Genomic DNA, 25,940 nt, shown 5'->3' with positions numbered 1-25,940 from the left:
TTGACCTTCTAATCATTAGACTGCTTGTTCCATTCTTACACCTTCTCCCACCCCACCCACCCCCCCAAAATAGCAAGAAGAACTTTTCTTTGGGTTTCTACCTGAACTGCCCCTTGGTGGAAGCCATATGAATAATCATTAGCAGCCACTGAGCATCCTGTCTCAGCAGGGGACAGCCGTAATAGTCTGTGCAGAATGATACAAAGATGAGTGTTCAGGGTACCCAGGATTGAGTGTCACCTTGTTACCTCCTGCCTCCAGTGAGAGGGAGTCTCGCCTCTGGTAGCTGAGTGTCCGTTCTCTAACACTGCTGGCCTGTCAGCCACTCAAGCACGCTCTGAGCTAGGGTAGCTCCGTCTTTGACTTGCAGGTTAACAAAATATGAACCCCAGTCCCCTTGAAATGTTCTTCTCTGATATCCTGCCCCTGACACTGGCTACTCATGGAAATCCCGGATTCTCTGCTCCCAAAGGAACAGTGTACCCCAGTTTACCTGCTTTACCTTAAATCACAGCTCCTGTATAACACACAGAACTGAACACTTATATAAACCTTCTTTTGGTTTAGTATGAATGTATAAATTCCACTAGAAACAAGTGTGTGATGGAAACTAATGGTTACAATACAAAACAAAACCATAACATGCAAACTAGGGCCTACACTTAATGGTTACCTTTCCTATCTAACAAAGTCCGTTTCCCCCACGTCGTTCAGTCTGTTGCAGAGCTGACTCGCTTCCCAGGAACCAGAACCCAATCTTTCACTGAACACCCCCATGCTCAACAAGATGTCTCCTCAGTGAATGGATTCAGTGTGTCTTTCTCCACTCTTTGATATACTGAATCTGCCTTTTGTCTTTATTCACAGTCCGGTGATCCCCTGTCTGTTTCACTGTTCATTTTTACCTCCAAGTGGTTTTGATTGTTTGCAGTTGGCTTTGATAGTTTTCCAACTGTTCTGGGATGGACAAGGGTAGACAATTGAACCTTACTGACCAGGGAGGGGTGAGGACAACTTCTGCTTGAATGGGCCATCACCAAAACACGATTCCCTGGTGACAGACTTTTACTCCGGGACCATAAGGCGTAGTTTTCAATATACACCTCTACCCCGATAGAACGATGTCCTCGGGAACCAAACAATGTTACCGCATTATAGGTGAAACCGCGTTGGATCGAACTTGCTTTGATCCGCTGGAGTGCGCAGCGCCGCTTCCCCCCCGCCCCCCCCGAGCACTGCTTTACCGCATTATATCCAAATTCGTGTTGTATCGGGTCACGTTATATCGGGGTAGAGGTGTAGTTAGGTTATTCCTTAAATATTAACTGTGTACACACCTTGCAGTGAGTATTGATAAATTAAGAGCTTTTAATACAGACCTCACATGCTACTCTTCATTAATAAATACTGTGAAAGTGGTATATTAGATGTAGTGAGTTTCAGGTCTGACAGTAGTTGCTTGTAAAGAACAATGAACCTGTTGGCACCAATGGGCCTCAGTGTCATTGTGAGCATTCCAAGTATTTGTATTATTGTAGTGCCTGGGTCTTGGTCTACGACTAGGTCTTTTCGCTGTGCTAGGTGCTGTACAAACACAAAACACAAATATGATCTCTGTCCCCAGCAGCTTACAATCTAACACCCACCGCCCAGATTTAGTGTTTTGCCTCACCAGTGGGGTGTTGTGGCAATTTACATTTGGCTTTTGGGAGTTTGAGAGGAACTTGATTTGAAATATAAGCTGTGAAAAAGGTGGAAATCCATTTCACCAGTGTTGGGGTTTTTTGGAGTGGGGAATGAGTGTTCTATATACTTTGAATCTGCTTATGGTCTTCCATACAGAAACTCCTCATAGTTAATACTAACCGGAGAATTGTGCCTTCAGGTTCTTGAGCAAAAATTGACATTTTGATGTGACTGCCATTTTCAGAGGTTCCTATTTAAGAGATTACTGTAAATTAAATATGATAGTGCAAGAAGTATGCTCTAGTTCAGGGGTAGGCAACCTATGGCACGCATGCCGAACGCGGCACACAAGCTGATTTTCAGTGGCACTCACACTGCCGGGGTCCTGGCCACCGGTCCGGGGGGCTCTGCATTTTAATTTAATTTTAAATGACGCTTCTTAAACATTTTAAAAACCTTATTTACTTTACATACAACAATAGTTTAGTTATATATTATACCCTTATAGAAAGAGACCTTCTAAAAACATTAAAATGTATTACTGGCACGTGAAACCTTAAATTAGAGTGAATAAATGAAGACTCGGCACACCACTGCTGAAAGGTTGCCGACCCCTGCTCTAGTTAGACAGAAATGAAGGCACAAGCTCTACCCCAGGAAGTTTACAATCTAAATCAGTTTTCTAACCTGTGGGGGAGGCATCAGACTAGTCAATGAGAGGGGGAGCCGAAGCCAGAGGATGTGATCGATGTGGGAGAGGGAAGGTGCAGGACCCCAGGTTGATGCAGCTTCCCCTAACTCACTGCAAGCATATTGCTGCATAGCAAATAAAGCTATTGGTGGCTCCCTGAAAATCTTTTCTTCCCTTCTTTGTGTGGCTGCTAACATAGCTGGACATTGTAAAAGTCAAAGGTGTAGTAGGGCTGCGGCCTCAGTGTGCCAGCCCAGGCTTCTCTCTCCTCAGCTTTGAGTGGCAAATCGATGGTTGTCCACCTCCAGCATCGTGTCCCTTCTGATTAGGGAATGGGGAGAGGGATTCGGTTTTTACCAGTGGGGGGAGTAAGGGTGAGTAGTCAGCAAAATATAAGAAGGAAGAAAAATACACCAAGGAAACAAATGAGGAAATACGGAGAAACAGTGGCTTCTGCTGTCCTTTTCTGCAAAGTACATTATCCATTTTAGACTCCTATTTAACTTTGGGTACGTCTTCACTACCCACCGTATCGGCGGGTAGCGATCGATATATCGCGTCTCGTTAAGACACGATATATCGATCCCCAAACGCGCTCACCGTCGACTCCGGAACTCCACCAGAGCGAGCGGCGGTAGCGCAGTCGACGGGGGAGCCGCAGCCGTCGATCCCGCGCCGTCTAGACCCCAGGTAATTCGATCCAAGATACGCGAATAGCGTAGCTGAAGTTGCGTATCTTGGATCAATCTCTCTCTCTCTCCCCCTTCCCTCCCCCAAATCCCAGATACATCCTGGATGAGCATTGATATCAGAAATTCAGAATACTTAAAATGAAGCTGTAATTTAAAAAAAAAAAAAAATATTCCTCAGCTGTCTTGTTCCTGTGCTGCTTCGTGCCATCTCTCTCATTTGGGGATCGTTGTTGCACAGTTTGTCCTTCTTGGCTGAGAGATCCAAGATGATACTTTTCCAAGTAGAAGACATTTATCATGAAGCAGCTTTCTGCAACTGCAATTATTGCTTGGCCATCAAATAATAGATGCAGATATATCCTGATGGTGGATACTAGTTGGGTGAAGTTGCCCTACTCTGAGTAGTTGCATGTGGATTGGCTTAGAAAATGGGCTGGTTTACATGCTTCCGTACTCCAGTAACCTGGCTTCTCACTCGGTAAATTCTGGGGCTTCTTGTCTGGATTTTTAGTATATCCATTGACTTCTGTGTCTTCTTAAACAGCAGGGTACCATCAAACTTTTGTTCCTTTACCCTTCCATGGGGATTAGAAGTATCTTCCTTGCAACATGGGGACTTCCTGTCTTGCATTCATGCCTTAAAGCTTCTTCCCTGTGGCCAGAGGAAGCTCCTGTTGAGTGATGCAAGACATTTGGTGGTGGTATTTAGCACTGTGTAAGAAATTTGAATTTTATTATGGTCTCTCACTTCCTGTGCTGGGAGCAGTTGTGTAATACATTGCATCTCTCAATGGTGACTCCTCCAACTAATGATGGAGCATTTAATTGTTTATAATAGTCCCAACCAATCCTTTGCTAGAAGAGTGATAGCTGTGAAGCAGTTAGAGGGTATTTATGTGGGCGGGGTGGTTCAGCAGGGCAGGAATGGGGGATTCTCAGGATTAAGATGAAAGGGGGATTTGAGGCCATATTTTGGAGCAGGAGAAGATAATTTGTTCAATTAATCAGACACCTTATTAAGTCAATTTGATGTTGCTTTGATTTTTTTTTACCACTTGCAAGCAACCCATTCTTGTGCCGTACCATTACTGTCTAGTGTATTGTGTTCTCTTCAATATAGCCAAGTCCATGGAAAGCTAACAGAAGTGAACATAAACCAGGCTCGCTTTCCTCCAGCCGTGACTCTGCCTTTACCAGTCCGGTGTCTGTAACCAAACCAGCGGTACTGGCGAGTGGCTCAGTTCTCACCTCTCCCAAAGAGGTAAGGGGTTGGGTTGGGGATAGAATTGGACCTTTTCCAACTAATGTTGCTTTCTATAATTTAAGTACCATGAGAGCTCTTCTATTTGTATTATACAGCTCTGAACACTTGAAGAGTACTCAATCACTTGTATGGTCTTTGCATGTTGAGCTAAGTTCCCTTGTACATTAATGGGAATGCTCTTGGAAGTCTGTCTGTCTTGATGTAAAGTGTGCTACCTGCAGATTTTGGCTAGATCTGCTGTAATTTCATCACCATCATACAAGGTATGGTTGCTTTTACATTTTAAGAGCATCATAGGAACTAACTGGGCATGCCCAGAAACAATGTCCAAACCATCAGCTGCATTACCAGAGTGCAGACACCAGCCCTGCTATGTGAGAGCTGTGAACTGAAAGTTAACGCTGAGGGCTTCTCTACACAACTGCTACTTTACAGCGCTGCAACTTTCTTACTCAGTGGTGTGAAAAACCAGCCCCCTGAGTGCTGCAAGTTTCAGCACGGTAAAGTGGCAGTGTAGACAGTGCACCAGCGCTGGGAGCCACACTCCCAGCGCTGGTAGCTACTCCCCTCGTGGAGGTGGTTTTTTTTTACAGCTGGTGCCGCGACTACACGGCCACATTAAAGCGCTGCCGCGGCAGCACTTTAACATTGCTAGCGAAGACATACCCTTAGTACACATGGGTGTGTGTGTGTGTGTGTGTGTGTGTAAATTCTAGTGTGTGTTAGTGTCACACACTAACTAGATCATGTGGACCCTGCTGGTGCACACTAAAAGTTCCCCACATTAATACGTTTCAAAAGAGTTTAAAATGGGGGACTATATTAACACACACTAGGGAACTCTTAGAGCAATGTCATTGGAGGTTTTTAAGAGCAGGTTAGACAATCACCTGACAGGGATGGTCTACATAATACATAGTCCTGCCTTGAGTGCAGGGGACTGGATTAGAAGATCTCTTGAGGTCCCTTCCAGTCATATGATTCTATGATTCAGTGCTAGCAGGGTCTACACAGGCCCGTTAGTGCATGGCACGCTAGTGCGCACCAGAATTTACACCATACAAGACCTGAATTCTATACCACTCTTTAAAATAGGGTGCTAGATTGTCTTGTGTTCTTTCTCTTCCAGCTCACAGCTCTTTACTAGCAATGCATGTGGTGAGCTTTGGGAACAGTTCAAAAGGTTTGGGATGTACAGATGTGTGTACCGTTCCTCTTCAGCTATTGTGTTATTTGTCAGTGTTGATGGTGGAGGATGTACCCCAGTATTCATCTACAAGGTTGTCTTAATTTATAGATTAAGTGTCTGGAAAATTCTTTGGACTTAAAATTTAATAGCATTTCAGCAGTCTATTCATGGTAGCCTCTTCTGCCCTTTATTTGTGTAGGTGATATGACTCTGAAAGGGACTTGCTTTCCAAATAGTTTACATCCAAAATGCTGGGTTTGGGCAAAAAATTACTAACAGCAGACCCTAATAATGAAGCATTTCCATGAATTTTAAACAATTTTACATTAAAACTTCCCCTGCACTGTTGGGAAGTAAAACACTATGGCTTTGTGTTCGTGCGTGGGCCGAGGGATGTGCTGTCCGCCCTTTCCGCAGCCCCCATTGGCCTTGAGCGGCGAACCGCGGCTAGTGGGAGCCACGATCGGCTGAACCTGCGGACGTGGCAGGTAAACAAACTGGCCCGGCTAACCAGAGTGCTTACCCTGGCGAGCCGTGTGCCAGAAGTTGCCGACCCCTGTGTTAGTGTGTAAAAAACAGAAAATTAAACTGGTCTGTTTGTGTCCAAACTAAGTAAAGTACCAAAGGGTAAACAATATAAATCATGGAAAAATTAGACAAGATTTTAAGAAATGACTAGTGATAGAGTGTCTCCATTTTTGGGTACTCTGCTTGATACCTAAAAGGGATCTGATCTTTAGAGTACCACATTCCCATCCTCTGAAAATCTGCTCTCTTTAAGGAGTCAATTGGGTACCAAAAATTGACACACCCACAATTGCTAGTCACTGCTTGGCCATGATTTTCTGTATCTTTAAATTTTCAGTTTAAATAATCTGGAATGGTGGAAGAAGTTAAACAAGTCGTATCTTGACACTGTTCTTTAGTTTTAATAAACAATGGTGATGTATTTACTCAGCCAGAGGTGAATGCCCCCCTGCATATTCGGCAGAAATGTTGCTATTACAAAACTGAGAATCCTTCTTGTGTGAGGCTGCTCTCTCTTAACCTTTTGTTTTGAGATCAGAAGTATTCCTGGGAAGGTTTTGTCATCTTTGTGGATCTTAAAGGTTGTATAGATTTTTTTACTCATTCTGAACTTTCACCATTTTTGAACCCCTACACTGGGGTAGTCAGTTATTTCTTGGTCAAGGTCCAAATATTTTGGTCAAGGTCCAGACTCCTGAGAAACATTTTTCACACCACAATAACAATTATGATAAGTAAATAAAAAGATTTAGCAGTATGTTCAAAAGTGTCTGGCGGTCCAGATTTAACCTGTGGTCTGCCTGTTGACTATCCATGCCCTACGCTTTGAGTGTCAGATACTGGGATATTCTTTTGATCATGAGAGACAATTCTGTGCAAAACACAAAACTGAGGTTTCCAAATGAGGAAATAGCCCACTAATAATGGGTATACAGATGAGTAGTTCTGGTTTTTATGTAATAAAAAAACCCCATGGAAACAACAAAATTGCCAGTCATCTCCTTGACAACTTTGCTTTTATGTTGTATTCTTTCCGCTCACCCTACCTCTTTGTTGTTTTAGATTGTAAGCCCATTGGGGCAGGGATTTTGTTTTCCCTTATGTCTGTACAACACCTAGCACACTTTGGGCACTACTGGAACATAAATACATAATTCAGATAAGCTTCCACCTTCAGGTAAGTAATACCAAAACAAAGTTAAATGCACTTGTTATCCAGTACAATAAGTACTGCATATAGCCTCTGTAATTTGTTGTCCTAGGCAGCTTTTGCTGTCAGTCTCTGGCCAGCAAGGATGTAGGTTTGTAGGGTATTAATCTGACACTCAAGAGAGAGCGAGCCTGTAATTCAGTCTTTCTACAGAGACTAGTAATACTTAAAGCTATGAAAGTTGCACTCTGTGTTGAACTTCCACCAGCCTTGTCTGAGGGCTGGTCCACACTAAGCCCCCAGTTGGAACTAAGATACGCAACTTCAGCTACATGAATAACGTAGCTGAAGTCGAAGTATCTTAGTTCGAACTTAAAGGTACTTACCGTGGGTCCACACGCGGCAGGCAGGCTCCCCCGTCGACTCCGCCTACTCCTCTCATGGAGCAGGATTACCGGCGTCGACGGTGAGCACTTCCGGGATCGATTTATCGCGTCTAGACAAGACGCGATAAATCGATCCCAGAAGATCGATTGCTTGCCACCGAACCAGCGGGTAAGTATAGACGTACCCTGAGTGGTTAGTAAATTAATAGAAGAAACTCGTCTGAAAGTCGCTCCATCCTGTGTTCCCATAACATCAGTAGTTATATCCAGTTAAACTGGAAATCATTTAAGTTTGTCCAAGCTACAACTGAACTGTAATGCCTAGACTTTTATTTCACATGCTTCTTTTAAAAAAATTGTTTGACAATCTTAGTCTAAACACAGGACTGGGACCCATGAATTTTAATCTCACCTCTGCCACTGACCTGGGAAAAGTAATTTAATCTCTGCTTCTTTCTGTGTCTTTATAATGGCAATAATAACTACCTTACAGAGGTGTTGAAGAGTGATCAGTTAATATTTGTAAAATGTTCTGAAAATGAGAAGCTCTGTAAAAGTAGAACACTGACATTACCATAGAGTCCTCCTAGATCTCCCTGAGGATTAGTGTAAGATTCTTCCCTATAAGTGCACTTTTTAGTGCTTTATGCAGTCTGCTTTTAAAAGCCTAAGGGATGGCTCTTCCACTGTTTTCCCCTAGGAGAATATTCTACAATCTTAGAGGCAAAGTACTGAAAATGAACTTGTCATTGTTAAAACTCCTTTCTTCAGCATATCAGGCCTAACTCTCTCATATGAGATCTCCTGGTTCAGATACCTCCAGGACCCATACACCTGTCTTTCCTTTCTGACTTAGAAGAGGCAGTGAGGGAAGGATGATTGTAAAATAAATAAATCAATAAGCAATGTGCACTTAGATTGGTTTTTTTATTGTAAATCTGTTGAAAGCTTTGTGTAGTCAAAGTTAAGGTGGAGAATTTGAGAATTTTATCACTTGTTACAGCTGCTTTTCTCATCCCTTAAAATTTGTAAAATTGAGCTCTTGGTATGTTGGCATTTCTGTATAGGTGTCTTTGAAAAGGGCTGTTCTAGCATGGAGCTTGAGTGTTTTATTGGCTGTCACGTTAAATGGGTATTCCAGTCTACTAGAAATGTCAGACTTTCTTAGTCTGTCTATAGTCTGTCACTTGTACAGTCAAACTAATGACCACACTGAGAATTTTAAACACTACTCTGGGTTTCATTTTATCCTGACAGTCACTCAGATTGGCTGTGGAAGTTTCACAATCACCTGTTTGCTCCTCTCAGTGCTGTACTAGGTGATATCTGGAATAATTGCCTGGCGAATGTTACTGTCCGATGCCAGTGTTTATAGTATACACTTCTCCAGGAGAGGTTCATTTCATCTTAGCATTATGTGTAATTTAGGAACAAGGCATCCAAGCAGCTGAATATTTTGAGATCCCTTTTCTTTGCCTTTTTTTCTGCTCAGAGGGATTGTATGCTGTCCCATAAGCATAGTTTGCAGAGTAGTTTTCTTTGGCGTCCTAAGGATTGTGTCAGTAGGCAGCACTTCAGCTCCAAGAAAAAATCTAAAATGGTGCTGCAAGCTCTTCCAACTCCTGCAATGAGGAACTATTTAAGTCTGCCCCTGTTCTGTTCTCTTACATGCTTTGCTTTCTCTTTCCCTCCTTTCACAATTTATGTGAAGGAAAGGGATTGTTTTGTGTGTGAGATTCTGATGTGTTGTTGTGACCTCTCCTTTCAGTGGAGAGTCCAGACTAATGAGAATAGGATTCCTATCTTCTGCAAGGACCACCAGACATGAATACAACAGACAAATACTCGGGGCAGAGGGGAAGTCAGGAGGCTAGCATCCCAATTTATTTTTATTGTAAATCCCACCTATAAAAATGCAGCAGGTTAACTACATTGAAAGCTAGCTGCCATATTATTGAATACCACCACATGTCATAAATACTACTGAAGACCTCGGGAGATCAGTTTTGTTTAATTTAATTGGATAGACCTTTTATTTGGCATAGAGAACAGGAGTTGGGGGAATGATTTTGCTAATAGGCAGGAATCAGCAGTATATTCCTGGATCATTCCAAGAGCAGAGATGGAATTAACCGGACAGGGAGCCTGTGAGGTAGCTCACATTACCAGGAAGCATATTATGTGAGGAGCAGAACAAGCATGTTAAATTCATGACTGCCTGAGTTAGTGGAGATGAAGAAACAGTTGCAGCAGCAGAAAGTAAGAATTGGTTGGAGACATTCGTTCCAGGTTGGTGAGGAGGAAGGGAGTGGATTTGGAACAGTGCAGCCAAGTTCTCTGGTAGAAATCTGAACTGAGTACTCGTAGGAAATTGCCAATCAGCTCAGGAGATACAGTCCTAAAAGGTGTGTACACAAACCCTGATCAGGGCTCAGACCCAGCTTTTCTTCAGTTGGTATTTGGTAAGTTCTCTAATGTGTTCCACCTTACTTCTCCAGAGTCCTTCCAGCACCACCCCTCCCATCGAGATCAGTTCTTCACGTCTGACTAAGCTGATGCGTCGCACCGCCGATAAGAAAAGTGAATTCCTGAAGGCATTGAAAGATGACCGGAATGGAGAGATCACAGAGAACAGAGAATGTGACAAGTTGGAGGATGTAAGAGGACTGCCCACTTTTCTTTCCTGGGAATTGTATATTTTAAGGGACTTAAAATAGACACTATACCAGTGTGTTTTTTAAAAAATAAATAAATAAAAATTGTGGCTTCATATTTACACAGCGATAGCATGGCTGCCAACTAGCCACATATGTAGGGAGTAGAACTTATCCTTCTCTGGATAGAGAAATGTAGGCTTCTGGTACTGGAACTAAGGAGATTCCGAACGGTCAGTAGTAGCTTAAATCCTGCTTCCTGAGCGGTAGCCACAAGAGAGAGAATTGCAAATGGCTTCCATTCTAGGCTGCTGCCATGTGCCAGAGTACATTCCTGCCAACTATCTATTTTAAAATGCCCTCTTATTTTTGATCTGTTTTAAAATGTCTTGACATTTTTCCCTAGGAAAACTCCTCTCCAGAATGGGGTTAGAGAAGTAACTTATTGTAGATCCTAAACACAAACATTCTGAACTCTCATGTTGCCTCTGCTAGATCATCTGTAGCTGTTAATTAACGAGCACTTGTATCTGTGCTGCCATATCGGTACAGGATGGGAAACAAAGAAAAGCCATAACCTAAAGCAGTGCTCTTCACTATTTTTGAAGTGGGGGCCACTTTGGCAAAAAACCTTCAATGTGAGAGCCACATCGACTACTAAATTAACACAATGCTTACTACTCCTTAATGATGTAATGTTACAGAGCCACTCATGCAACTAAAACGAAGTCTACTTGTACAATAAAACAATACTCCTTTTATAAAATAACCAGGAAAATATATGGAATTAAAAAGGCACCTATGTGAGTAAACTTTTAAAGAGCAGAATAATGCAAAACTTACTTTAAAAACTGGATGAGCGAAATTGTGCCTGTTCCTCCTTGACTTTGTTCATGCAGTATTTTTAATCTGTCATCGCAATCCTAGTAAGCCGTCCAAATGTTTGTTGGTCAGTTTGTTCCTTTGTTTTCTTTTCATCCCTCTGGCTGGGGTGAGGGCTCTAGGGTGGAGTTGGGGATGAGGGGTTTGGGGTGTTGGGAGGGGGCTCAGGGCTGGGGCAGAGGGTTGGGGTGCGGGCTCTGGGGTGGGGCTGGGGATGAGGAGTTTGGGGTGTAGGCAGGCTGCCCCAGGGCTGGGGCCAGAGGACTGGCAGCAGATAGCTCCAGGGAAGGGCTCTCTCCCTGCCAGCAGGCAGCACGGAGTTCTGGGGGAAGGGGCCCTCTGTCCCCCCTGCCGGCAGGCAGCACGGAGCTCGGGGGAAAGGGGTCCTCTGTCCCCCCTGCCGGCAGGTAGCATAGAGCTCGGGGGAAGGGACCCCTTTCTCTCCCCTGCTGGCAGGTAGCACGGAGCTCAAGAGGAAGGGGAGAGGCCCACAGCAGCCCTGCAAGCCCCAGCTTGCTCCCCTTCCCAGTTCCCGCCTACCCCCTACCTCTCTAGGTCCCTGCTGTGCTGCCCTTTAGAGCTGCTATGCGGCTATTTATAGCCTGCTGCACAGCCACACAGCTTAGAGGGAACTTAGGGAGCCGCACTTCGGGTCGATGGGAGCCGCCACCGGCTCGCGGGCCTTGCAATGAAGAACACTGACCTAAAGAAATGCAGGAAGAAAATTAAAATATATGGCAAAGGGAAAAGGGCAACGTTTGGTTAGAATTGGCAGGATTCTAAGAGGGCTTTCTAAAAAATGGGAAGGAACAATATTTTAGAAGAATGCTTACTCTTTAAATATCATTGCAGGACTGACATCTCCATTTATGTAGCTTAGTTCTGGTAGCATAGTTTAAAAAGACTGCAACTTCCGTTTACTTTCTGTTCAACAAACTGTACATTGAGAAAATCTACACTGGACCCAGAGTAGTTTAAATGAATTCGGCCCTGGTGAAAGTGCAGGCGTGACAGACCTGGCAAATTGAACACGCTCTGCACATCCGGTAGGACGGTGCCTCGCTCTACCAGTGTTTGTCCTAATGTAGAAGGACACCTCTAAGGGTCAGAGTGCAGTCTCCATGGCGCATAGAGTCTTTGGCATCTCTGAATCCATAATGGTGGTAATGTGGTGTGGACATTTGTCCCTTAAAAATTAAACTGCAGCCCACCAAACTCACTTTGCCCCTCTCACCTCACCAATGTCTGATGGCAACTGCTTTCTGTTATTACCAGCTCGTGCTCTGAAGCTCTGACTTAAGGTAAAGGGTTTTATTCTCTCTGGAGTCATCCACTCAAGAACGCTAGCTTCAAGACTTGAACTGTGCTGTATGCATGAAGGATCAGTCTCTCAATGATGTGATTTGACTTACATTTTTCGTTTAGATGGAGGGCAGCAGCACACCAGAACCAAAGGAAAACTGGGAAGAGAATTGCCATCAGAATGGCCTTTCTCTCCCTTTGATGGAGGAGGGGGAGAACCTGTCTCATTCACTGGAAGCAGAACACAGGTGAGGCGACAGCAGAACATGGGCTGAAGATGTCTCAGAAATCATTTTGTCACATTGTGTGAGGAAAAGGCAGGTGCTTAGAAGATTCTCTTCTCCAGAAAACAATAGTCTTGCATATTCTGAGCTGCAGGTGTGTGGCTTTCTTATGGCACTGGGGCTGGCAGAAAGTAAAATATTGGGGTGAAATTCTGGCCTCGTTGAACTCAATGGGGCCAAGATTTTACAGAAGTTCTGTAATTAACCTTCTAGCACTCTTCTAGCTTTGCATCCATAAGTCATTTAGTGCTGCCTGGCTTAGCTCTTTCCCATACCAGGTGGCCAGGCAGAATCTCAAGTGCTATTCTGCTTGATCTGCAAAAGGGACTTCCAAATGTGGGGGTGCAGAGGTTGGTGACATATCACCACATCTCTCCTCCCAACTCTTCTTGGAATGCTGCTGTGCTTTGTCGGTATGCTAATTTGATAAGAAATTGCCCCAAATCCTATAAAGCTATGAGAAGTGGGAAGAAGATACTTGCATGCATGTCTAAATATGCATTCTGGTTGTGTGAGCAAGAGGAGTGTGATCTAGCTGTTTAATCAGGGCACCAGGAATAAGGAAATCCTGAGTTCTAGTGTTTTCTCGGCTGCCATGCATACTTTCTCTGTGTCCCTGGGTTAATCATTAGCCGCCTTTCTTACCTTCCTTATCTGTCTAAATGCAAAGTATTATTATATATATTATTTATATAGCGTTTTCTAAAACTAGAAAACCCTTCCTGGAGGGATCGTAGTAGTTGAGAAGAAAAATCTCACACTTTATCATGCACCTGGTTAAATTTGACTTTTCCATTTGCCTTTTTGATTCTTTTTAACCCCTCACCCCTTTTTTCATGACTCAGGTTACTGAAAGCAATGGGATGGCAGGAGTATCCTGAAAATGATGAGAACTACCTTCCCCTCACTGAGGATGAGCTCAGAGAGTTCCAACTTAAATCAGAGCAGGTGTAGTACAGCTCTTGCCATAATGATGGTGCTTCTTCCTCACCTATTTCACACACAGCTTTGACTGTTGTTCTGAATGACAAAGAACTAAATAGAACTTGTGTATTGATTTAAAGTGATTGTCTAGTGGGAAAAATTTACAAACATATTGTCCCCACTAGAAAAATAGCTATACTGACAAACATGTATATTGTCACTGACCCTTACTCTTCACAATTTTTTATCTATTTATGTTTCTTCCTTGTAGCTAAGAAGAAATGGATTTGGGAAGAATGGATTTCTTCAGGGCCGTAGCTCCAGCCTGTTCTCCCACTGGAGAAGCACTTTTAAGACAGAGTTGGAGGACTCAGACACAGAAACTAGTAGCAGCGAAACGTCAGATGACGATGCCTGAAAATGGGCACAAAACATTTAAAACAAATAAAACCAACCCAATAAACTCAGTTCATAGTTCAACATGTGTTTGGGGTTGTATAAACTAAACAGAGTTTATTCTGTCTCCAGTCTGTTCAGTTTTTCTTTTGTTGTTGAATACTTCATGCACAAGGGAAATAATTGTATCCCAAAGAAGAGAGAAATTGGCTTGTTTAGCTTTTTCTTTTGGTTTTGCCCTTCTGCTTAATAGAAGTTTGTGCAGCTAGCAAATTTATGATGAGAATCCCTCATCAGGCAATGCACAAGTTCAGTCTTGTAAGCAGGATACAGGTGACTGACTGATCTTTGCAACAAGCGTCTAATAATGCCGCCTGCATTACATAATGTTGCGCGGTAACAATGTGCTAAAACAATCATTGTCAATGACAAAATGGCTATTGACGTTCTAATTGTGTTAAATTAATGCTAACAACATGACTTTTTTTTATTTTTTATTTTTTTTGCGGCTCGGGGAGCTTCATCACTTAACCAGGCGTTTGTGGTTTTCTTTTATGGGTACAGCTGTAAAATATTTGGACATAGGAATTGTTTGTGTTCTTCTTCTTGCAGCCTTGATATTCAGGGTGGATTGTAAAATATAAATTTTTTGTGAGATTTCAAAGATTAAGATTATTTTGATAACATTATTTACAGATTTAAAAAAGTGACTATCACATTGAGTCTGTATGAGGGGAAAAAACTACTGCATCAAAAAATAACTAACTTGGAATAAATATTTTGCATCAGTTTGCCAATTCTAGTTGTCTTTCTTATGGAAGGAAATCTTTCCTCAAATGAATATGGAACTATGGGGTTTTAATAGCACCAGGGAATAAACACTTTGTTCTCCCCAACCCTCTCCCCCTTCCCCCCCACACAGTTTATTCCCACTTTAAAAACATTCTGTTTTCTGTGGTGCTCATAATTAATAGCTAACCTACTCCTTTTTTAGAAGGGACAGTGGTTAGCCCTTACCTGTTTTGAAACGCATGTAAAGAAAAAGATCCAATTTAATTTTTACTACAGTATTAAAAGCAGTTTGCTTTCCTCACCCTCTCTCCCATCCTCAACTTCAGACAATATAGACAGTGAAGCTAGATTGGTCATTTTTCACTTCCAGTTTCTCATGCTGTAGTGCAGTGATGTTGTTTGTTTTCAATCCAAATGAAGCTCTTTTAATTGAAATCTTTTTTAAAAAATCATGAAAACATTTCTATTTGTTTGTAAAGTTTGTGTTTAATCTATCCATGGCCTAAACTCTTTGAGTGTCCCTTTAACTTCAGCTTGTATGCTAGTAACTTTGGAAACTGTCAGCTGGAATGTTAACTTGTTAAATGTGGTTGCAGATCAGTCAGATGAAGCTGTATACTAAAGGTGAAATTCTAGCCCCATTGAAATCAATGGCAGAACTCCCATTGACCTCAGTGGGGCCCAGATTTCACCTTAGGTTTTTAATACATCCCATTAAAATAGCTTCTGGTCCGACTGAAAATGGTAAAATGTTAATACATTTAGCAATGCAATGGTAGGTCTTTTAATTCATTTTTAATAGCTACTTAGAACCCAGATACACTGGAAAATGTTATCCTAAACTGCATTAATTTTCAATGTTGGGGCCTCAGTGGATTCACATTGTTGCTTTGAAACTGTAACAGTAAAATGATCTAATTTAATAAAGGGGGGGACTAAAGAAAACATTTTTACCTCTATTATCTAGCAGTCAGTCTTGTGGGGTCCATCTGACTCTGCTTTCTGAAACAAAGTGGAAGTCTATAAATCACATATCAAATCAACCAGTTCCTTTAGGTGTGATTTGAGAGCTACAGTCCTGGGATTTGTCTACATGAAAGCTGTATCAGTTTAACTTAAGGTGTGATTTTTTTATCACATTTTGTTAAACTGACATGAAAGATTGTGTAGGACTTTATTTTGGTTTACAGCAGGGTTATTTAAGTCTATTAGGAACAGGTTTAAGTTAAGAAGCAACAGGTTCTTCGAGGAGTGTCGCTGTGGTTGCTCCACTTTTGGTGTCTTGGCGCCCTGCGCTTCTAGTCGCAGACTTGTGGTAGCAGTGTCCCGGTTGGCCGCGCATGCGTGGCAGCCGTCTTGCGCCACTCTGAGCAGCTACCCCGTGCACGCAGCCAACCATTACCCAGTTCCTTCTCTACTGCCCTTGGTTTCGGTCAGAACGAGAGCAGCACCGTTATCCGCTCTTATATTCCTTTAATCTCTGCCCTTTTCTCAGCTTATTTTCCTCGTTTATCTCTCCATTTATTTTCTTTTGTTTTCACATTAAAAAACAAACAAACCTTTCCCCTTTTTTTTTTCTCCCCACCTCAGGCGGGCAGTCGCTGAAGAGGCATTAGACCGGGACTATTCTCATTCTTTATTCAGCTTAGCCTCTTGGACATGCCTGGCTCTCCAGGTCTCAAGCACTGTCTGACCTGCAGACTTTCAATACCAGTGATAGACGGCCACTCACAGTGTGTCTGTTGTCTGTGGGAGACGCACGTTACCCAACAGTGTCCCCACTGCAAGAAACTCAGTGTGGACAAGAGAGGCCAGGAACCTCTAATTAAAACTTTTAATGATGGAGAGATTCCTCTGGCCCTGACTCCAGGACACCACCTCACCAGTCCTCACCTGCAGCTGCCTCAGATATGGGGTCCTCTGCAAAAATGGCTGCTAAGGACCTTGGTCCTACCAAAGCCACAAAAAAGTGGTCTCATGTCGCCACACCAGGATTTGCCTCCAAAAAGCGATCCCTGACTGCAAAAACTGCCCCGGTACCGACAGCACCCAGAGCGCCGGACCACGAGGCACCGGGACCGTCCAGTACCGAGACGTCCCAAGGAGCAGAAGTCCCTGTGCGGTCTCACTCTCATAGCAGCAAAACTAAGCCTCCTAGCTCAGCACCGAGAAACAGAAACCTCAGGCACAGAGCCAACGCTATTGCGCCACTTGCTTCACCAATACAATATGGCAAGTCTGTGGCACCGACAATGCTCCCTCTGGTTCCCAGCCTGAGTTTGCCTGCACTGCCAGCACCGAGCCTCCCGGTACCAGGACAGTTTGTCAGCCAGGCGGACCTACTCACTGCTTCCACCTGGTAACTCCGCTCTTTGGAAATGGTAGCACCCCAGCCAGGTCAGGGCCAAGCTTTATCACTACACCCGCTGGCTCGGCCCTCCTCTCTCCAGTGATGAAGAGGAGGAAGTGGAGACAGAAATGGGCATACTGGGACCCCTGGGCATTATACAGAGCCCAGAACATCCAGCTCTCCAATCCAGGTCCAGGACACAGCGATCGTCTCCGCCATCTGCTCCAGCTTCCCCAGAACTGCTGGAGGAGAAACCTGAAGAATCTGCTGACAGGCCAGAGGGTGACACCCTCCCACATACGCACATCCCAACTTAGTCTCTGGACAAAACAATAATGCCGCCTCCCCCCATGTTGGGAAATTACTTCAAATCCTTTCAGGATTTGTTTAAAAGCGTAGCTGATTCATTAGACATCTCACTTGCTGAGTTACCAGAGACTCAGCATAAGCTGACAGATATATTGCAAGCTGCTTAGTCAGCCAAGATAGCAATCCTATTAATGCTGCCATCATGGACCTTGCAGAAACCGTATGGCAGACTCCAGCCACAGACCCATCTTCTTGTACGCAATCTGACAAGAAGTACTATGTGCCGGCTAAAGGAGCTGAGTTTTTGTTTACCCATCCTACCCCAAACTCATTGGTGGTAGAGGCAGTTAATCAAAGGGGGGAAGCAACATCAGACCAAAACCACCCCCTATGATAAAGACTGGAAATGCCTAGACCTCTTAGGCAGGAGAGCCTATTCATCGGCGACCCTCTAGTTTCGTATAGCAAACTATTCTGCGTTACCGGCCAAGTACGCACACTTTTTTTCTCAGATGTCACCTTTTATTGAGCATATCCCAGCTGACAAAAAAGAACAATATAAGGCCGATGTACCTGAAGGTTTCCTCATCACCAGAATGGCCCTGCAGGCTTCTCTGGATTCTGCTGATACGGCGGCTCACTCCATCGCCCCGTCCATTGTCATGCGGAGGGCTTCATGGCTCCATCTCTCTGGCTTCTCCAGGTAAGTTCAGGCGACAGTAGAGGACTTACGTTTTGAGGGGCAAAAATTGTTTGCAGGCAGCACGGACGTCTCCTTACGCACCCTGAAGGACTCCTGTGCGACACTAAAGACACTTGGAATCTATATTCCTGCAAACTAAAAGAAATGGCAGATTCTACAACAAAAGATTCTGCCCTCCCCCATACACCCAGCCTCAACGACGACATGACCAACGCCGCAAGCAGTGCCAGACGATACGCCGTCAGATGCTGGAGCAGTTGTCTACATCTGAGCCATCCATTGCTAGACAAACGTTTTGAGTGTTGGTCGAGAGCCCCACATTCTCCAATCCAGTCACCTCTCATTTCCAGCCCATTTGGGGCCCGCTTTACACCCTTTTACCAAGTCTGGAGAACCATCACCTCAGACAAGTGGTTGTGGAAATTTATACAGAAGGGCTGTTCCATTCCCTTTCTTTCCATTCCACCTACCCACCCCCCCTTCCCCGTCCCTCTTCAGGGACCCATCTCACGAGTACCTGTTACAGCAGGAAATACACCATCTCCTGCAATTAGGTACTGTGGAACTAATACCAGTTCAGCACAGGGGTCGGGGGTTCTACTCAAATTACTTCCTCAGTCCAAAGAAAACAGGTGCATGGAGGCCCATTCTGGACTTGCGCAAACTGAACAAGTTTGTGAGAACACAGCGCTTCAAGATGGTAACCCTAGCAGCCATAATTTTGGCATTGGAGAAAGGAGACTGGCTCTCGGCCTTTGACCTACAGGACGCTTACTTTCACGTCACTATCCACCCAGCGCACAAGAGATTCCTACGATTCACTCTGGGCAACCTACACTACCAAGACAAGGTATTTCCTTTCGGCCTTGCCACGGCTCCAAGAGTATTTTTCAAAGTATTGGCCGTTACAGTAGCACATCTTCGCAGGCAAGGTGTGACCACATTCCCCTATCCAGATGACTGTCTGCTAAAAGCACCAACATAAGACAAGGCAGTCCACGCTACTCACACCACTTTAACCCTATTTACAAACCTAGGGTTACAAACCAACCTACAGAAATCCACCCTGACCCAAACCCCACAACTAGACTTCATAAGGGCACACCTTGGACTGTGTCACAGCATCAGCACGGCTACCCCAACCACAGTTTCTTGCCTTAACAAACCTAATCCCGGGAGAAGGATAGCTCAGTGGTTTGAGCATTGGCCTGCTAAACCCAGGGTTGTGAGTTCAATCCTTGAGGGGCCATTTAGGTATCTGGGGCAAAAAAACAAACAAAAACCAAACCAAACAAAAAAACTGTCAGGGACAGTACTTGGTCCTGCTAGTGAAGGCAGGGGACTGGACTCAATGACCTTTCAAGGTCCCTTCCAGTTATATGAGATAGGTATACCTCCATATGTTATATTATTATTAAGAACAGGAGTACTTGTGGCACCTTAGAGACTAACAAATTTATTTGGGCATAAGCTTTCGTGGGCTACAGCCCACTTCTTCAGATGCATAGAATGGAACATATAGTAAGGAGATATATATACATACAGAACATGAAAAGGTGGAAGTAGCCATATCAACTCTAAGAGGCTAATTAATTAAGATGAGCAATTATCAGCAGGAGAAAAAAAACTTTTGTAGTGATAATCAAGATGGCCCATTTCAGACATTTGACAAGTAAGACAGTAAGAGTAAGACACAGCCCACAAACATCCGCCAGAGCATGCCTACAATTTCTCAGACACATGTCGGCTACTACGTTTGTTTTGAAACATGCCAGGCTGCATACGAGATGTCTACAAACCTGGCTACGCACTGTATACATTCCTCAGACACTCGATCAACAGACGGCTTACAATGCCCAGCAGAGTGAAAGACTCGCTCACATGGTGGACAAAACAAACGTCTGCTTAGGCGTTCCCTTCCAACGGGAAACCCCATTAGTTACGATCACCACATACGCCTCTTTTGGTAGGACAGGGGACACACACTTGGCCGACATCATCATCCAGGGCTGATGGTCCCTAGAGGAGTCAAATCTCCATATAAATCTACTGGAGCTCCGAGCAGTTCAAAACACCTGCCATCACTTTCTCCCCCTGCTCCGCAACAAAACTGTCCAGATTCTCATGGACAATTTGGCAACTGTTTTATATAAATCGCCATGGAGGGGCATGATCTTAACTGCTCTGCACAGAAGCAGTTCACCTTTGGCAGTAATGCATCTCCAACAACATACACATCATGGCATCCTACCTACCTGGAAACCAGAATGCCACAGCAGACGGCCACAGCAGGAACTTCTCACAGACACACGAGTGGGAACTAGACCCACAAATTCTGCAAACTATATTCCGACAACTGGGATTCCCCTCAATAGACCTTTTTGCCACTACCCACAATGCCAAATGCCCACAATACTGCTCCTGAGCGGGACTGGGACACAACTCTGAGCCACCTTCCTTATCAAATTGGAGGCCCTGCTCCTGTACGCCTTCCCCCCCCGATCTCCCCGTTGAGTCGTGTCCTACACGTGTCAGATCACGAACCCTTGCCCTCCTGCCTCACCTACTGACCCAGGATACAGGACGCCTCCGTCCCACCAACGTTCCAACACTTGGTCTCAAGGCCTGGCTAATCCAGGGATGACAGAACTCGAAACGTGCTTTTCTAAGGAGGTCCAAGGCATTCTACTTATCAGCTGACATCTCTCCACATGAAAAACATATGCACACAAGTGGAATAGATTCTCTGTCTGATGCAGAGACAAGCAAATCATTTCACGATCGGCCCCATTACCCACTATCCTTGATTACATATTGACACTAAAAAAAAATCGGGCCTCTTGACTAGCTCACAGAGTGCACTTATCAGCTGTCACCGCCTTTCACAACAAGGTGGACGGACTCACTGTTTTCACCCATCCACTGACTAAACGCTTTCTCAAGGGTATAGAGAACACTTATCCCACATTAAGGGACCCGACCCCTATGTGGGACCTCAACCTCGTTCTCCGTGCCCTAATGGGCAAACCCTTTGAACTCCTAGCGATCTGCTCATTCCTACACTTATCTATGAAGGTTGCCTTTCTAGTAACTATCACATCAGCACGAAGGGTGGGAGAGTTGGGTGCCCTAATGGCACACCCACCTTATACCACGTTCCTCAAGGACAGAGTCATCCTACGCCCATACCCTAAATTCATACCCAAGGTCGCCTCCCTCTTCCATCTCAACAAACCCATTTACTTACCTGTATTCTTCCCCAAGCCGCATGCCGACAACAGGGAGGCGTCCTTTCATATGCTAGACGTACATAGAGCGCTAGCATTCTACATAGAGAGAACAAAAACGTTCAGAAAATCGTCCCGGCTATTCGTATTCACAACAGAACGATCAAGAGGCCAAACCATTTCCAAACAGAGACTTTCTAAATGGATCTCTAATTGTATCCAATTATGTTACCAAAATTACAATCTGCAAGCTCCTTCTGGACTTCGCACACACTCCACCAAAGCTATGTCCACATCCATAGCCTTTCTCAAACATGTACCCATCACTGACATTTGTAAAGCAGCTACGTGGGCAGCGCCCCATACTTTCACCAAACATTATGCCCTGGAGCAGCAGTCAGCTGCAGACGCTCACTCTGGACGATCAGTGCTCTTCACCGTACATACACCGACTCCGAAGCCCCTCCTCTCCACTGAGGGGCACTGCTCGTCAGTCACCTAAAGTGGAGCACCCACAGGGACACTCCTTGAAGAAGAAGAGAAGCTTACTCACCTTGTGCAGTAACTGAGGTTCTTGGGGATGGTTGTCTCTGTGAGTGCTCCACTACTCACCCTCCTCCCCTCTACTTCAGAGTTTCTGCTCGATCCTCTGGGGTAGAGAAAGAACTGGATAATGGCTGCGTGTGCGAGGCCAACTGGGACATTGCTACCACAAGTCTCCGACTAGAAGTGCAGGGTGCCAAGACACCTAAAGTGGAGCACCCACAGGGACAACCATCTTGAAAAACCTCAGTTACTGCACAAGGTGAGTAACCTGTTTAGCTAAACCTGTTTAAAATCAATTTAAGTTAAGCTGCTGCAATTTTGGCATTTAGACAAGGCCTTAGACAGCTTCGCTTTGAGGAAAGGGAAAGAAGGTACAGCAAGGAATAGCTTTCCTTCTGTTTTTACTGACTTAATTTCACCCACTCTCAACAGCTGTTCTTCTGACACCCAGAATAATTTCCACTATTGCTGGGCCATTAAGGACAAATATTGCAATTGCTTATGGGGGGAGCCTCTGGCATGTGTAGAGGATCCAGAGGCAAGGTGAACCCAGAAAATAGCTGGGTAAGTACAGTAACAGACCTCCCAACCCTAGTAACTATGAGGCTCTTGAAGAGTGGGCGGGACATTAGTGGAAAAAGCTGCTTTGCCATCCCAGCAGCCAGACTGCAGGCTTTAGGCCAGGGGTAGGCAACCTATGGCACGCACGCGAGCTGATTTTCAGTGGCACTCACACTGCCCGGGTCCTGGCCACCAGTCCGGGGGTTCTGCATTTTAATTTAATTTTAAATGAAGTTTCTTAAACATTTTAAAAACCTTATTTACTTTACAGACAACAATAGTTTAGTTCTATATTATAGACTTATAGAAAGAGACCTTCTAAAAACGTTAATATGTATGACTGGCACGCGGAACCTTAAAGTAGAGTGAATAAATGAAGACTCGGCACTCCACTTCTGAAAGGTTGCCAACCCCTGCTCTAGGCTGATCAGGAACCCATTAGCCAGAAGTAGATACAAAATACAGCAGGGTACAAGGATAGCAGTTTAGTAAGAATTCCAACCACTGGAAGAGGATGCTGGGTTTCTCACCAGTGGCCTTGGCTTCTTAGATGAATTACTGTGTTGTTCCAAGGAAAGATTTGGGCTGTTTTGTACAGTACACAAAACCTAAAGATATCTCCTTAGAACTTAGTCTGAAGTAAATAAGATGGGATGCACTGAGCATTCCAGAGGGATGAGGGAGTTGACCCTAAACGGTAGTTTGGCAGGCTCAACAAGCCCCCTTCTACTGATTAGCTGAGTCAAAGGCTCACAATTCTGTAGAGCTCTTGGTACTGATCTCAATCATACAGACTTCTGTAGCCTGCTAAAGAGTAGCTGACGCATTGCAGGGCAGTGACTAGATTTTGTTCTGAATAGCTGTAAAAGAAGCCAAGAGTCCTGTGGCACCTTATAGACTAACAGACGTATTGGAGCATGAGCTTTCGTGGGTGAATACCCACTTCGTCGGATGCATGAATAGCTGTAATTTTAACTTCTAGGGGGACAGAGAGGGGGCAGCAGGGCCAGGCTCTTGCAGGCTTTCCCCTGTGTTTAGCGTGTCATCTTCAGGCCCTCAGACTTTTGCAAAGTGGTGTTCAATCTAGCAGAGGGCAATGGAGAATGACATTGGACATCTACAGGGGAGCTCAACCAGTATAGCTGAGTGGCAGGCTGCCAGAGACGGAGGGGATTTGTAAAGGGAGGGTTGGATTCCTATTGAACTCTCATACGTTCACCAACGTGTAAAGGAATCTGAGGCCATGTCAGCTACATGGAGAAGGTTTTACCTTGGTGATTCTCCTTGCCAGCAGATGTTACTGTATTTTCTTCACTGTACTGCCACTCTCCCCCCGCCCTATTTTACCTCCTTTGCTTTGAAAACCGGTTCAGTGTGTTGTGCATTGCTGTAGGCAACTGCAGAGCAAGGGGCCTGCAGCTGCCCACATAAAGGCATTGGGAACTTCTCCTAAATAAAAACTGCTTCTTAGTTCCCCTAATGAAGTACGCAGAATCAACAGCCTCAGGGCTACAGCGGAGGTTAAAGGCCTGATGGGATAAAGGGGTGTTTCGGTTGCATCATTTATAAATGTCTAATGATCAAGTCTATTCCCATTAAAACAAGGAAGGGAAGCCTATCCTCTCCCACTCATCACATCTCCCCATTAACTCCGTATGTCAGCAAGTGCCATGGTGCAGAGATGGTTACTGCGCTCCCCTCTCCTTTACAAAAAGTCTAGATGTCTGACTGCTGGAGAACGGCACTTCTCAGTAGGTACTAATCACATCAAATGCCATTTATGATGCAGGACTTAAAGAAGCTGAGGTCTAAAGAAATGAGATATGGATAGTGGGGGATTTTGTTCCAGATGCATCTTTTTGCACTATGCCAGCTTTACAAAATGTTCTCCTCCTGAGCGAGGGCAAGTCATTTGTGTGGATGGGTAAGTACAAAGTTTTCATCACTAAAAACATGGGGGCTGGTAAATTTTCATGACCATTTTTGCAAAGTCGCACTAGGTAATGGGAAATTCCATATGCACTGCATTGGAGGCAGCAAGGTGGCCTGGGTGTAACAGAACGTGTTGTTTGGAGCCTGGGTGCTCTGCAAAAATATTCCTGTGATGCTTGTTTCAGTGGGGGTGTGGTGTCCTCTTCTTGGGAATCCGGTTCAGTCACATCCAGGGCTTGGCAGAAAATGGCACAGCCGGATCACTCACCTTCGTGAGCTGCTTGCATTCAGAGGAACCACATGGTGTCCCTCAAGCTCCTCCTAAGGTGGCCCCTTAGGCTGGGCAAAGGTTTTATTCAACTTTCTCTTCTGTACTTTTGTTTTGGGATCCCCAAAGCCTGCACTGTCTGTGCACCTGCCTGGGCAGCCCTTCTACACAACGAGCAGGGACGTTTTTTTTTCGTTTCGGGGTGTCTGGAAAGCAGCGGGCATCATCCTCGCCCCCCCCCGGGCTCCTGCCAGGCCGTCAGCTCTTTAAGGGAGACCCCTTGGATGGCAATTTCCCCCATAAAGAGTCCTTACAAGATGGCTTAGTGGGGCTTGTTGCTCCGTGTGTTCCTGTCCCTCTCCTGTGTTGCTCTGACTGTCGAACCAGCTCATCTCCCTTCAATGCTAGGAACCTCTTGTTCTGCCAGTGACCCTGTTACCAGTGGCCACCTGGCCAAACACAAACAGGCCACAGCCATGGTAATCCTCCCATTGCTAACAGGCCTGGCTCCTCGGCTCCTCTCCCTGGGCTGGCACCACCCCCCGGTTACCAGCCTAGCAACGGCAGCTCACAGCCCTGAAGCCGGAGCTCGGCAGTCCCCGCATGGGACCATTAAAACCAACTCAGCTGCAGAACAGGTCAGTCCTTGAATCTCCATCTCAGTGGAACCATGTGGCGCAATGATTCTCTGCCACTGAACTGGGGTTTGAGCATTGGCCTGCTAAATGCAGGGTTGGGAGCTCAATCCTTGAGGGGGCCATTTAGGGATATGGGGATTGGTCCTGCTTTGAGCAGGGGGTTGGACTAGATGACCTCCTGAGGTCCCTTCCAACCCTGATATTCTATGAATAACTTGGGGGCATTGGCAGGCAGCTGTGCCCCATGCCAGGGCAAGAATGGGCTGGCCTCTCCCACGCCCAGCCTGATGCAGGCAAGACCAAAAATAAGGGGGAGAGGGTAATCATCCCATCCCTCCCCCACCCTCAGGGAATGGGGCAGCAGGAGAGCAGGTTCACTAGACACCTAGGAAACCTGAAGCTCTACAAAAGTTCATTTGCCCCAGTTGCTGGAACATCCTGGGCAAGGACATGGCTGCACCATCTAACTGGGGAGAAGGAAGCTTGGTCTCTCCCCTACCCCCAAACCAGGGAGTGTCCCTAGTAACTTTATTTCTGTTTTGTCCCGGTGTGTGTCTGTCTCCTTAGGGGCTCCCTTTCCAGCCTG

The 25,940-nt window shown here is 45.0% G+C and overlaps 1 protein-coding gene across 3 annotated transcripts in view; it reads left to right on the top strand.

The window, feature by feature from the left end:
- GPBP1L1 (GC-rich promoter binding protein 1 like 1) overlaps nt 1-14,816 on the top strand; it is a 52,337-nt gene extending 37,521 nt beyond the window's left edge. For 2 of the 3 annotated variants that reach the window (XM_065408899.1, XM_065408900.1), the window contains 5 exons: nt 4,190-4,330; nt 10,085-10,243; nt 12,548-12,672; nt 13,554-13,656; nt 13,904-14,816. In XM_065408899.1, coding sequence (XP_065264971.1) covers nt 4,190-4,330; nt 10,085-10,243; nt 12,548-12,672; nt 13,554-13,656; nt 13,904-14,050 — 675 coding nt within the window. In that variant the 3' untranslated portion in view covers nt 14,051-14,816. The remainder of the gene's footprint in view (nt 1-4,189; nt 4,331-10,084; nt 10,244-12,547; nt 12,673-13,553; nt 13,657-13,903) is intronic. The other variant, XM_065408901.1, reaches the window with a different exon arrangement.
- The last annotated feature ends 11,124 nt before the right edge of the window (nt 14,817-25,940 follow it).

The sequence above is a fragment of the Emys orbicularis genome, chromosome 8 (assembly GCF_028017835.1).
Source record: "Emys orbicularis isolate rEmyOrb1 chromosome 8, rEmyOrb1.hap1, whole genome shotgun sequence".
In the NCBI taxonomy this organism is placed as follows: domain Eukaryota; kingdom Metazoa; phylum Chordata; order Testudines; family Emydidae; genus Emys; species Emys orbicularis.
This window is presented reverse-complemented; position numbering and strand designations above follow the sequence as displayed.